This window comes from Rhopilema esculentum, chromosome 14 (assembly GCF_057945365.1).
Source record: "Rhopilema esculentum isolate cy_ngs chromosome 14, ASM5794536v1, whole genome shotgun sequence".
Classification (NCBI taxonomy): domain Eukaryota; kingdom Metazoa; phylum Cnidaria; class Scyphozoa; order Rhizostomeae; family Rhizostomatidae; genus Rhopilema; species Rhopilema esculentum.
The window spans coordinates 2,160,574-2,174,750 of NC_142828.1; the positions used below are offsets into that span (position 1 = coordinate 2,160,574).

Consider the following 14,177-nt stretch of genomic DNA (forward strand, 5'->3'; position numbering starts at 1 on the left):
CTGATTCCATCGTTAATTTGGCACATTGAATATTCTGTTTCTTTGAAGTTAAAATGTTGCTTAGAAACACCAATACAAAGTTCTGTTAGAATTTCCAAGAGATTAACACACGAAAATTCTTACCAAACACATTCTTAAACTCTGATTGGTCAATGTGGTATGGAGAATTTGTATGTAATCAGAACTCTTAGCCAATCAAAGATTTGGAACCTATGCTTAGTCTGCACGGAAAATACGAAGACCATGAAATTCTCACTTAAGAAGAAAAAACATATTTATAGGGCGCGGAGGTGCTGGTAAAACTGAATTCAATTGCCACAAAATTGTGGTAAGCACTGTGGATAGTTTTGAAGCAATATCTAGCCATAAGCAATTGGTCTTTAAGACCCCGTTTTACACGAGAGTGGATCCGATCCGGATAGGCCTTGCGTTTACAATGGAACTGGTGGATCCGTATACTTTTGGATCCGCTATCCGAACACTTTTTGGGTCGCTTTCAGAGATGATCCCGTATAGATCCGATCTGGACTGGATCCCGTGTAAACGGGTGGATCTGGTCCAGATCGGATCCGTCTCCGTTAACTATCGAAAGTGAGACAGAATATTTTTCAATTCCAGGTAGTTTGAATATGTAATCCGTGGCTTTTTGGCGCCAGAAAACCGAACAATCAAGTTAATAGACTACGGTGTTGAAGAATTATTACGAAACTTGACGATACGTCGTCGTGATTTGTCCTCACAGTTTCCAAATCATGTCCACCTGCAAGCTTTTCAGTCCAATACTACTTTTAAAGTAGTGCAGTTTCTTCTTCAGTCCACACAAATTTACCCCTTTTAGCGTTACCTTCCTTCATGTTCAGGTTGAACTGTCTTTTGATCACGCACAAAGTTCTGGAAACGTCATATGCGCGCCAATTTTCGAAAAGCGCATGCGCGTAACCTGTTGAATTCATCTGGATCCGTTCCCGTGCAAACGCAAATGGCTCTGGATCAGATCCCGTGTAAACGCATTGCCATTTCAGGGATCGGATACAAAAGTATCCGGATACTTGTGGATCCGATATGATCCAGGTCTCGTGTAAACGGGGTCTAAAGCTAATGCATGTTTACTTTCAGTGAGCACGAAGTAACAACTTGGTGGAAATAGAAATGAAAGCAAAACAACATACAATGCTCCTCTTGCAACGAGAGCCTCGACATTATTCGAATGCATCTGCAGTGCTTGATCGAAACATTTCAGTGCTTCATCGTGTCGGTTTTCTTTAAACAATTTAACTCCGCTTGCAACCCTGAAGTAAACAAAAAATATCCATTACTTTGATAGTAAATTAAGTCATCAAGATTGCTAATTCCTTATAGATCAAATTGATCATTATTGGCAATGATTATTTTTCTAGATATAGCCACTATCTAAAAGAATGTCTTGAAACATTGATAAATAATCTTAGTAACTTGAGCAATTGAAGCCTTATCTTTCATAAAAATCAAGGAAAGCTCTAAAAAACTGCAGTATTGTACAGGAAAGGTTCCACGATGACATTTAAAGCTACGAGCGAGGATAGGAGGGAATGATGGGGAGATGGGGGGCTTAATAAACCTTGGAAAACTGCTAAAAAAGTACTTAAACCAGAATGACCACCTTAACGAACGTTGATCTTTTTGGATTATTTTCTACAAGAACAACTGACAGAAACATTATCTGTTTAAGAGTTCGAAACAGGGCTCAAATAATTTTTTTCTTCTTGGTAGCAAGCTTATTACCAACCTTTCCTTTCTTTTGAAATTAGGCACATGAAGAAAATATAGTTTTCCTGCATTTAGGGTGCCAGGATTAAGCAAACATGTCAAATTTTGAAGCTGAAGTAAACAATCTTTGAGTATAACTAACCACGCTCCATTGATATGCTAACCAATAAAAAGATAAACCGAATATCGGGCTCATTTTTCGAAAAATCAGCTCGGGCCGGAATTGCTTGTGAAATCTGGCCACCTACCAAATTTCTCAGAAGTACATTTAGAACAAAGAGGATACAAAGAAAAGATGGAAGCCATTTACAAAACTGTACATAACAAAATAACCAACAATCAGGAATCCAAACGGAGTGTCGTATGATATTTAACATGAAATAAACAAGCTACAAATGAGCATTTTGAATAAATCATTGAAAGACAGTTTAAAATTTCTCCAGGTTATGATGTAAGAGAAGTAACTTCTTCCCAATACTGCGAAGGAGTTTCAGCGCTTGTCCTAAAAGCCATTGGTTACTGCCGTACATAGAAAATGTTTGGTCTTATATTTGTTGAGCGTTTTTTACTTTTTTAGCACTGAGGTTAAAGCCAATAGATCCATTTTGTAATAAAATTTAAATTGCTTAAATAGAATATTAGGAAATCATCTTTGAAAAGAAATTAATCTTTTGTTGTTTCAAATTTTGCTCTGACCTCAATTTGCCAAAAAAATGAATCTTTCATCTTTCAAACGGAGACTTTCAACTTTATCTCAACTCTTTTTCTCAAACGGTTCTTCAAATGTTTGCAGTAAGAACAGCCGATAACAGGTAAAATATTTGGCAAAACGAGGCCAGATTATTTTTTCGGATTTCAGTAAGAATCTGCTAAAATCCGGTTCCGGCCGGATCGAAAAGGTAGAAGATGACTTGCAAAGGAAAACAGCAAAGATTCATGCACAACTCACATTTCCATTGACCAGTTCGTCGATTGTCGCTCTCTGAGTTTTTCACCAGATTCATCAGGAGGAACAATGTTTCTATAAAATCAAGAAAACATAAGCCCTATTTACACTACACAAATTAACCTGGGTTCGCCCTAGGTTAAAAGTAACGCGGGTCGGGTTTACACTGGAAACTGTCGACTTTGTAGTGTAAAGGGAATCAAGGGCGAACCTGGGTTAGTTTGATATCTACGCATGCGTAACATACACAAATTGAAGCGAGGATAAACAAAATGGCGGCGGTCAACGTGTATATTGTTGGTGAACTTTACAGAATACAATAAATCGACTTTAAAAACAATTATACCCAGTGCGGGCTTCGTACAATGAAAGAATTCTAGATTCGCGCTTTGCTTTGTCTTGCATTCGGTGCCATTTCCGTCACTACGCATGCGTCCTGAAGAAACTAACCCAGGTTCGCCCCTGGTTTGCGTTTACACTACACTTTATCTAAACTAACCCAGGTTTGACCTAGGGCGAACCCACCTTTTGAGATGGGTTGACTAACCTGGGGCGAACCTGGGTTAGTTTTCGTTTACACTACAAGAATCTAACCTGGGTTAGTTTTAACCTGGGGCGAACCCAGGTTAGTTTGTGTAGTGTAAACAGGGCTATAGAATCGAATGAATATTTTGTTCTTTATGATCGGTGACATTTTCAAAAGCCCTGCCTTGAGGTAGAATTGTAACAAATACGTAAATTTTAAAATAGCACACAACAACGCTAATATAACATATATAATTCTTTTATAAGAATACCTTTATTTGTTCCTGTGCCACGATATACTTAAAAGTTTTTTAAATTGAGTCGAAGTATATTGTTAAATTTTGCCCAGAACTCACATAAACCTGAGCAATAACCAAGGAAAATTAGAGCAGTTTATTTCAATCGGTAGCTACTGAGACAATGAACGAAGTTTTAAACCTTCAAGAAAAACTCTAAACTCAGGTACGCAGAAATCAATATTTTTGGCAAATATTCCCTGTTCATATCCTGGTTTATTTCAGTCTTAAGTTTTACCAATTCTGAGCTTAAACTACATTTTTATGTAATTTAACAGTCAATTTTTTGGTGGTACAAAACTTGTAAATGGCTTTGAAAAAAGCAAACATTTAGTAAACTAAAGCTTTTCGTCTGACACTCTTCAGAGTTTAAAACGTCAGAACATAGATCGAAAACTATTTTTTAGCGTAGAGTTTTCGATCTATGTTCTGACGTTTTAAACTCTGAAGAGTGTCAGACGAAAAGCTTTAGTTTACTAAATGTTTGCTTTTATCAAAGCCATTCAATTAAACAGTGTAATTAGGAATCTTTCGTCCGACACTTTTCAGAGTGTAAGCAGCAAACGATGTCTAAAATGTGGGCAGAAATTTGGGTCCGAAGGAAGGATATGGGTTTCCTGTCCACGCATGGATATGAAACATCTATTAGTTTAACGCTGTGGTTGAGATTCTTTAAGTTCTGTTATTATAAAAAAGTTCCTATAAGCAGGCAAGTTAAAAAACGTGTCTTTTGGCCTAAGGTTGCTTGATTTTACATTGCTTACAACATCTGAAGCATCATCAAAGTTGTCTTTGAAAAAGAGTGTACGCAGTATTATGTACGAAAAAACGTTGCTCACAGCTGTATTTTTACGTTACCGTTATTTTTACGTTTTTGTCAATGGAGGCCCACTAAGCTGGGCAATCGAACTTTTCTATCCGGTCAAACAAAATTCCATTTACGACCTCATCTTTCAAATTGTCAAACTGTCAAGTATGAGAATATTGTCAAAACAAAAGCAAACATAAGATCTGAGCTGGCAGAGAGCTACTGTAAGTAAGAGGAACAAGTGATTCAGCAACCTGGGCAGATTCTGTCGCAACGCCCTTCACAAAACTAAAGAGATGCCTTTTCTGTGTTTTGTATTTTCCTAGGCTGCAATGGCTACTTTAATGATCGACATTCAAAACAAACCATTAAAAAACAATACATAAATACGGTTTGGAACACTATCCCTGACTTTTTGAGCCGAAAGTTCTTTAGCCTTCTTCAACTATCTTTAAAGGCTTCGTTTTCAAAGAGTTTAAATGCACTTACGACAAACTATCCAAAAATGTAGCAGGCCGTCTTGTTTCAATTCCAAGGTGACACAAAAGGTTGTTTGTAGCTTCTGGATTAGAGAAAGAAGGTCTGGACACCAAGTACTCCAAGTATGATTTTTCATCTTCGTCATCATTATCAGTTCTGTAAGAAATAGGAAAACGTTCTTTGTTTTTGTGTTTGTGATCGGCTCATTTATGCTAAAAATGAATACAGCCTTTGAATAAGTGATCTAAATGGAGCTTTGGTCTAACGAAATAGCCGATTTCGTTGAAAAAAGTTAAAGGGCAAAGAATTTCAATTTTTCATCAAAAGGGGGAGAAATTGATTTTTCTTTTCGGAAGAAGTGGCCACATGCCTTATATCATGCGAACAGAAGAAGCTTTCAGGGCTTCAACAACAAAGGGACATGAACTGTACCATCAAATGGAAATAAAAAACATCACTCACATATCAAAACTTCTTAAAACATCAACAGCGCCCTGAAAACAAGGAGATTAAAAATCAGCTACAAAATTAAGATATTAGATTTTAAACAGGAATTTTAAGTTAGAAATAAACCTATATTCTAGTCTAATCGATTAGTTATATATTTCTAATTGGGCACATAGTCGCTTCGGGAAAAGATTTCAAAACGATATAGTGCAAATCAATAATAAATAATATTATTGGTAGATAAAGCTCGAAATCCGCAGTATATAGGCTAAAAGTTAATTACAACAGATCAAGCTCCTTAAACGATCAAAAAGCGCTAAATTGTTCGTTACAATCACCTCTCCCCTAAATTTGACTCGCAAATGTGGTACAAAAGGGTTCGTAAATCAAGAGTTTATACCGCATTTGCCAGAACGGGTTTACGGACAGCCATAGTTGTCCGGTCTGAAGGCACAACAATCGTGAATATTAATACTCACAAAATTGTATATGAATATTAAATTTTGAAGAAATGATATCTTTAAGTCGCTCGCAACTGATTTTTTCATTTTGAGGACTGGAATCAAGTTCAATGTTCCAAAAATTGAAAATGGGGTAATTTATGGTCCTTATTCTCTTGGCATGACATTTTAAACTTCAGATTGCATGTGAAAACCAAATTTTGCAGACACACACTCGTTAAACCGCTCACAGATTGCATTTGTCATTTTGAGGACTTAGACCAAGTTCGATGTTCTAAAAATAGCTGTTAGAGGAATTTCTTAGCTTGGGTCTGTTTTGCATCTTGTTCTACACCTCAAACTACATAAGTTGTGAAGTTTTCATGCTGGTATCGAATTTTGCAAGATTAGTGCAAGATTTTGACTTAACAGACCTAATTATAGGACTTTAAGTTAAAGAAAAGTGCAGAAACAGAAGGAAGAAAAATTTCTTGAAAATTTTTCGAAAAATTTTCTTTACTAGTTCAGTGTTTTTTCAGCAGGTGTGAAGGATGGTATTTTAGATCGAGTATGTGTGAAGGATGGTATAAAAGATCTAGTAGATACAAATGATGATACTTAAGTTCTAAAAGGTCTGAAGGATGTTAATTTGCAAAAACAGAAGAAAAATATGCTTCACTCATCCTTCTCCACAAACCCAATCTAAACAATTAATATGCACTTGATAGCTTTTTCAAAAATATCTCACCAGCTCCGTGTGGCTAAGGTGATCAGGAAGCGATGACCTTCGAAATGAGACAACCAGTTTCCAGACTCTGTGGTCGACTGACGTCACAACACCTAATAGAAGACAGACGTTGTAAAAGACAGACGTTGTTCCAGCTACAATATTTGTCAGCCTTAGTCACCTGGATAAACTGGCGATAAAAATGAAAATCTCAAAAAAGCAAAAATATGAGACCAAAAAAAACCTAATCGATGGTCATTGTGATCTGATATTAATTACGCCACAACTCACAAGCAATGATTGAAAAAGAATTTTGTTTTCCCGATACAATGTAGCAAAGATTTCAATCTGTGAAGCAAATTCCCATATAGTGCTATCATTCGGTTAAAATTGTGTGTTTTATGTAATATTCATGCTGCAGAGAAAAAATTCGATGATTTTGAATACGCTACCCCGAACGTGATCTCCAATATCGAAATCGGTTATGGAATCACTGAGCCGCCTTGAACCAGAATGAGTCTTGAATTCTGAAAGATTGCACTCGGCCTAGGATAAGAAAAAAACCAATGAAATTACTTTGGATAATATATACATTTTAATTTTGTTAACTTCAATTGTCGAAGTTGGGCTTGCAGAAGCGTAGCTTTGAACTAATTATGTATGCAAGTTGCCATATCAATGTTTTTACACATATTTAGTATTCAGTTTACGGCTTGGGAATAGAACAGGACGGTTCTTAGTTGAATATGAGAGCAGCTCAGAATCGTTATGTTCTATAGACCAAAGCGTGTACAGCTCTGAATATACGGCATCGAGCGCTCTGTATCATACGACAGGTGAAACAGTAATATTCATTGATCTTCAGCTTTTATAGTCGTTTCTCCTTTCTTTTATTATTTCTAGTTTCAATATCGACGAAACATTTATTTTCGAATCCAAAACGCTGTCTTCATACCAGTGCCTTTTATCTCTTTGCAGAAGACACCAAAGTTTTAAAATTTTTTTTAGTGGAGCAGTTATTCAGGCCTGCTACACATGACAATCAAAATCAGTTGATATTATTTATATGTAATATCAAAGGAAACTTTTGATATAAACACTTAATTTGTTCATTATGTCCCAAGTTGATAGAAGGATTATGTTCCTACCAATCAAAAAATTGTGACGTTTAACAATTGTATGAAGGAAGCTCTTGCCACTCATCGATCGATAGAATAGATTCATAGTGACGACAATTTCAAAATCATTTGGCACACCAGCGAGTAATCTTTCTATTTGGGTGTTTGGAATCTTTCTACATCAAAACAAGGGATCCTGACTTGTGAAGACAGAAAAAAATTACTCTTCTATATTCTATTCTTTGACTAGGAGAGAGGTAAGCAATCGCCACCGATTATTCAAAAACAAAGAGCCAATCAAGCGCGTCGTTCTTTCTCTTGCGTTACGCTAGATCTGCTGCTGGATTTAATTTTCGGTAATTATCAGCATTTATAATCGAAGGGTGAAGGGCGGAAGAAAATTCCTTAGATATGTTATGTTTCCGCATTTCAGTGCTACCCTTCCAACTTTGCATTACTAATGACTATTTAGTTAAAATGCATGGGGGATCAATCTTATACCGTAACTTAAGCGTCAAAAAATACGAAATATGCCAAAGTATGCACCATGCTTTTAATATCATGAAATAGAAGTAAAAGTACCTTAATTTTCAAATCATTGATCCAGCGATTAGGACCATAGTAAACTGAATCAACTCTTATGAATAGTGTGTCCGCCCATTTGTCATCCACTTTCCCTTCAACAATGTCACCTGCAGATATGGCCTAAAACAAGAGAAGACCCATACAAATGACACCAACATTCCTATGACAATGATAAAATAATTGCCATATCAGCTACAAGTGGATTAAAAAACAAAAGAATCATAAATGGCAATAAAACATATCACTTCAATTGTCTTTTTAATTGTGCCATATCTGTAAAATTCAGTAAGACCTAATATTTTCACATTTATCGTCTAAATTTAAATATTCCTCTCTAGAATGGCATTGGTCCTTGGCATTTATAACTGCCATTGCTTGTGGTCTCTGAATTAAGTGTGCTGGATGTCGTTCTCTTGACTGCATTGAACCACATACATTTTGTGACACTGAACATGCCTACTCTTTTCAAATCCTGCTAAAGGACCCTGCACTCTTAGCTGGAATATTAAAGTTTTTAAAGACTAGGTTGTGAAAAGTGAGCAAAAGAGACACCCCTCTTTGACAGAGCTTGCATTTTGGTTTCTGTCTATGCGAAACACATTTTTTAATATCATATTCATTTCATAAAAATTAAAAAATAGCAATACTGTATACTGGGGGAGCAGCTGAATCACACAAAAATAAAAGACAGATGGACTTGGTGTGCATTGCCAATGAATAAAATAATGTAAAGCCTACAATTCATTTCAGAATAGAGAGAACAACTTGAATTGTGATTGTTTGGTGTTTCAATTCAACTTTAGATTAGCTTCCCCTTAGGTAGGGAAAAAGAGTAACAAACTTGATTTTATGGAAAACCTTCATCAAACTGGGATCTGGCAAGACCTTTCGGACATAAGTCACAAGCTTTTGGCATTGCAAAAAAATTTGTTATACTGGTTCCAAAATCCCAAACCAAAACAATCCAAAACCAAAATTTATTTTTTTGCTAAGAACATATTTACAGTGCATACGGAAACCAATGCAAAAAATACAATGCATACAACTTTAACAAGTTGAACTACCTCAAAGAATCTTCTCTTTCTAATCTGGGCAGGTATATCAAGCAGTTTTTCCATTGGTAAGGGCCTTGGAAACAATTCACCATCTTCCTGAAGCACATCTTCTGTTGCAGATTTATTTGAGGGTGATTCTCTGTGATACTTTTTGTAAAACTCTGGCAATTTTCTGGCAGTAAATTTGGCTAGCAGTTGTTGGTACCTAGAACAAAAGTATGTAGACTGAAGAAATGCATGCAGTGAATAGACTGGAAAATCAATACATGTCTATTTCAAAAAAAATATACTCCTTTTTGACACAAACAACAAAAGTGATACTTTACATATTTTCCATTGGAATATGGAAGGAGGAGATGTTTCATTTGACCATAAACAATAAAGACTGTTGAACAAAAAATTTTTGACTATGATATATGTTTGTTTGTATGTTTGTACAAAATAAAAGTGAACTTAAATCTTACTTTTAAAACTTTTGGTTCTTTAAATCAGATTTTATTTATTTATTGCATTAGCACTCTTGCAAACCAAACCAAGCTGCATTTGATCACTTGTGCAAAACTGTAAATTATGAGGGACAAATGTTTCATAATGTAACACAGTTCCAGTCATCTTCTGTGACCAACGAAAGTGACACAGGTGATCCAAAGCCATTTGGATCTTGGAAAGTGCAGCTTGATAATAAACATAGTATATCACATCTTTTTTATCCTTAATGTTCACTCTTTCCATACTTATTATATTCTACCACTTACTTAAGATGACTCTAGCTAGAGTAGAAACATCTTAACAACTGATTATGTAATTATAACTGATTATGTCTTTCTGATTATGCTGTACTGATTTAATCAAACTAATTTTGTGGAACTTGAATTAAAGCTGGTTACAATGATTCATGTTCATTTATAAAGATGTCTCTTTTCTCCATGCTGGCTATTCTGTTTAAAATGCATTTGAAAATCAATTCCATTGCAAATTTATAGGAATACTATAGGCACTTAGTATTTGAATTACATTAGCCCTTGGAACATGGTCTAGACAGCTACAGAATTTTTAAACAAGATTTGGAACAACATTTTGCAATCATCTGGCAACAATGTCTATATGACTTTTGTGAGGTACATAAAATTTATAAACACAGCACATTCATATTGGGTACAGTATCAAATCTTTCTTGGAGTGCATTAAAGATCATTGTACTAATTCATTTTCATTTGTTATAATCTTACACAAAATTACCTAATAACAGGATAGTACAGTTTTTATTATGGACAATTTTAGCATTTTTTATTATTATTATAATTTTTAAAGTGATTGCTCGTGCAAGAGAAATCATGCGAGCACTGGGCCATTTGTGTTGTCTATTTCTTACAAAAAGGCCTGGCTCATCCAGTAAAAAATGAATGATCTTCCATTGCAATATGTGTAAAACCGGTATTAAAAGACAATCTGATAATATCGGCAAAAACTTAAAAATGATGTTGTTCATTTTGAAGCATACAAATAAGGATTCAGATTAGTGCTACAAGTCAGGGGCAACTTTTTGTCAATCTGGCTTCTCTATTTTGCCATCATAAACATTCAAAAATGGTTTAAACATTCACCTCAGCTCTGGGTTGTCTTCTGCCATACCTTGATGATTTCATGACCTTCAAAAGCTACAAAGTAGAAATGACCACCATTGTTCAACTTATTCACTGAAAATGTTAAAGCCATTAATCAACTTTTGTAAGTGTGCAAATTGTATCAATGTGAGAAAATTCTATTTTTTAATGTTTTTTGCCAGCCTCTAGCCTTTCAACCTTTGAATTTATCTTGAAATGTCATAGTTAATTAAACGAAGCCCCAGATTTTTGCCTACCACCATTTAGAAACATCAAGAAAATATTGACATTGCTAGTTACCAGTTTCCTTGTATTTGTATGCCATTTTTGTGAATGCAGTTAGCAAATCCATATTGACCTATCCTTTGATGCAAATAGCCAGTGGAAAGCAAACTTTGAATAAAAAATGACGGCCATGGTTTGGAGACAGGTAATTCCCTAAGAATAAAGGGTTTCTGAGCCTTAGAAAGGATAAAATATTTAATAGATGAATAACTTTATAAAAGACTTACCTTTCTGACTGTTTTTGACCTTACATGTCTACAGCCTGATAGTTTTTGTGACCTTTCAAACAAAATGGAAAAGATTAAAATTGACACAGAGCTAGGTATCTATATAGAATCACAGGTCATCTCAAGAAAGTTCAAAGTATTTCAAAATTTTGGATTACAGCTAAAAGCTTAATTATCTCATAACTCGAGATGCTTTGATAAAGTCCACCACACATGACTTTGTATCATATTATTATAAAGTAGTGTGCAATGTTAAGAACTTGTTATTAGTATTTTGTTATGATGATCACTCTATAGTTATTAATTGCTGCCAAGTAGCCTTACGTAATCATTATATATCATACAATTGTAGTGTGGTAGCTAAATTTTGTTTTTGTTTACTCAATCTTGTTATGTTCTGTTCTACTGAAGTGGCCTAGATTTTTTCCCCTCGTGCTTGTACTCAACATTTCTAACATGTAGTACCAACAAATTTGTCAACAATATTTAACGATAAAACAATGCATTCTATAATCATCAATTTGGCATAATATCTGGACATTTGCACCCATATATTATGTTTGAAACTAAACATAGCTAATTCCATTAGAAATTCTTCAACACTTTTCTAAGAAACTCCCCAAACCCCAGTCCAGCCCAGCCAAGATCTCCCTGGAAAATGCCTTGCATACAGAGTCTTTAGAGCAATATTGACAGCCTTAAAACGCTTTGAGCATCTTTGAAAGAGAAATAATTGTAATAATTATAATTTATTCCAATATATCATAATTAAGGATCAAGCACTCTAAACATTGATGAGTAAATTATGTGGGTGGCAACACAGAAATGAGCAAGAAACTGGATAATTTAGTAAAAAGTTATATTCCTTTTAAGGCTTAAAATCTAGACTGTAACAGTACTGAGACCAAATTTCAGATCTAAAATCTGTCCTGCAACCTAGCATTTGTTTATGAAGACATGAAATGGAGCTCACATTGTTTCATAAAATGAGGGGAGAATTCATTTAGCGATTTGCAAAAAAAGCAAAGATTAATGCAGTGATATCGAGATGAAAAATACTTACTCTAAGAACGATTTCTTGGGGTTTACTTTGATTTCCCAAAGAGCTCCAAAATAGTCTATTTGTAAACTCTTTCCCTCCACGAGTTCCTTTGAAAGTCTTCTTCCCATTGAGTTGCATTGTTCCAGATCGAGGCAATGTGATAGAGAGAAAATGCGCGAGAAGGAAGAACAGCAGGATAGGCTGTCCGCGGGATTCTTTGAATCTTGCGACGAGTATAATATAAATTCAGATAAATATTTAGGAACAAAGCAAAACGGCGACGAGAATCCAATGTTATAAGATAATTTTTGAAATAAATTAAATTAAACGAATACTAATATTTCACCCCGGCATACAGGGCTTCATCGGAGTAAATAAAACGAACGAGTAAATGAATTTGAAATGTGAGATGGTGGTGCCGAATTGGTGGATCAGGGTCGGCGAAACGTATTTGAAAGAAGAGGGGCCAAAATATCAAAGTCTTGAAAGGGCTTAGGAAAGGGCTTAGAAAAATTTTAGAATCATGGTTTCTTAGGGATGGCCAGAAACTGTATCTAAAATGAATTTTGACTGAAGGTGTCGCATATTGTGATGTTGACTTGAAATAGAAAAGTTTGGCAAAGTTTTAGAATAACCAATATCATATGGCTCGTAATGAAACCTTTTTTTAGATTTTAACAGTACCCAAAATAAGATGGGTGAGAAAAATAAATGAAACACGGATTAATAAAAAACATAAACGTTGAAATATCAACAGAAGAACTATCAACTAAAAATAAAAAGTTAAGAAATTTTGCACAGTTAAGATATAACTTTGTAACATCTGATCTTAACTTTTTCGGAAATGAAGCGCTTTAACAGAAATTTGAAAAACCTTCAAACTGGGCTTGTCAAAATGAGTTTAAATATAATTCATAAATGCGTTGATATTTTCTCTTTCTTAGTAGGAATGGATTATCCAAACGATCAAACTCTGAAGTTTTCTTGATGATACTTTTTAAGAACAAATCTGCCCATACTTTATTTCTCATATCCTCCAAAAAGTTCTTTCCAACTGTTTCTTTTTCTTCAACAGCTGATTTCTCTCTTTTTGTAATGTTTCTGAGAAAGTTTTCGTTAACAAATAGACCTTGTGTGCCAAGTGCTTGTGTGGCAATGGAAAAAATGAAACTCCGTCAACTTGTGCTGGCACCAAGTTATTCTGGACTAGGTTTCTCGATCTAGTTGCTAAGCTAAGCTGTTACTCGTTGTAAAACTTAGACAATGACCGATTTCTTCGATCTAATTCCCATATTCAATTTTATGTATGTCTTCTATGGTAAAGACATAGCAACCAAGGCAAAGCTAAGGACACATTTAAGAGAATACTAGGCAAAGTTACTTACAGAATCATACTGCATTTATTACCACTTTTGCCTAAAATTTTTCTTTAGCTCTGCAGAAAAGTAGGGGGCCATGGCCCCCTGCTCCCGCTGGCCCTGTATTGCCTTTCTTTCCAATACCTTTGTTGGGGCTTGTTGGGTCCGCTGTTTCCAGCTTATTATATTATCTATCAATATTTCTCAAAATACCTGCCAAAAGTAATTGGAACTCCCAACAATTTTCATTATGGTTTCATGCTCTTCAATTCTTTGTCCGAATACTTCTATTTCCGCACCCCTTCGTCCCAAATACAATGTTGATAATTTAGAATAATATTAAACCAGTAGCAGAAAAATCGAGCTTTCTTATCTTTTACATCTTTTTGTAGAAAACCAACATTGTTCAAAAGGGGAAAAGGTGGTTGAATTCGTCCTTGAAAACTGAGGTTAGCGTACAAAGACTCTGAATGGCAGGCATTTTAGGT

At 35.1% G+C, this 14,177-nt stretch overlaps 1 protein-coding gene across 1 annotated transcript in view; it reads right to left on the reverse strand.

The window, feature by feature from the left end:
* The window catches only part of LOC135695927 (tetratricopeptide repeat protein 14), a 25,660-nt gene extending 13,219 nt beyond the window's left edge, over positions 1–12,441 (reverse strand). The window contains exons 1-11 of the mRNA XM_089112552.1: positions 12,353–12,441; positions 11,290–11,341; positions 10,778–10,831; positions 9,183–9,378; positions 8,116–8,238; positions 6,868–6,961; positions 6,437–6,528; positions 5,264–5,295; positions 4,811–4,957; positions 2,696–2,767; positions 1,170–1,289 (exon numbers count right to left, since the gene is read on the reverse strand). Coding sequence (XP_088968678.1) covers positions 1,170–1,289; positions 2,696–2,767; positions 4,811–4,957; positions 5,264–5,295; positions 6,437–6,528; positions 6,868–6,961; positions 8,116–8,238; positions 9,183–9,378; positions 10,778–10,803 — 902 coding nt within the window. The 5' untranslated portion in view covers positions 10,804–10,831; positions 11,290–11,341; positions 12,353–12,441. The remainder of the gene's footprint in view (positions 1–1,169; positions 1,290–2,695; positions 2,768–4,810; positions 4,958–5,263; positions 5,296–6,436; positions 6,529–6,867; positions 6,962–8,115; positions 8,239–9,182; positions 9,379–10,777; positions 10,832–11,289; positions 11,342–12,352) is intronic.
* Positions 12,442–14,177: the final 1,736 nt, after the last annotated feature.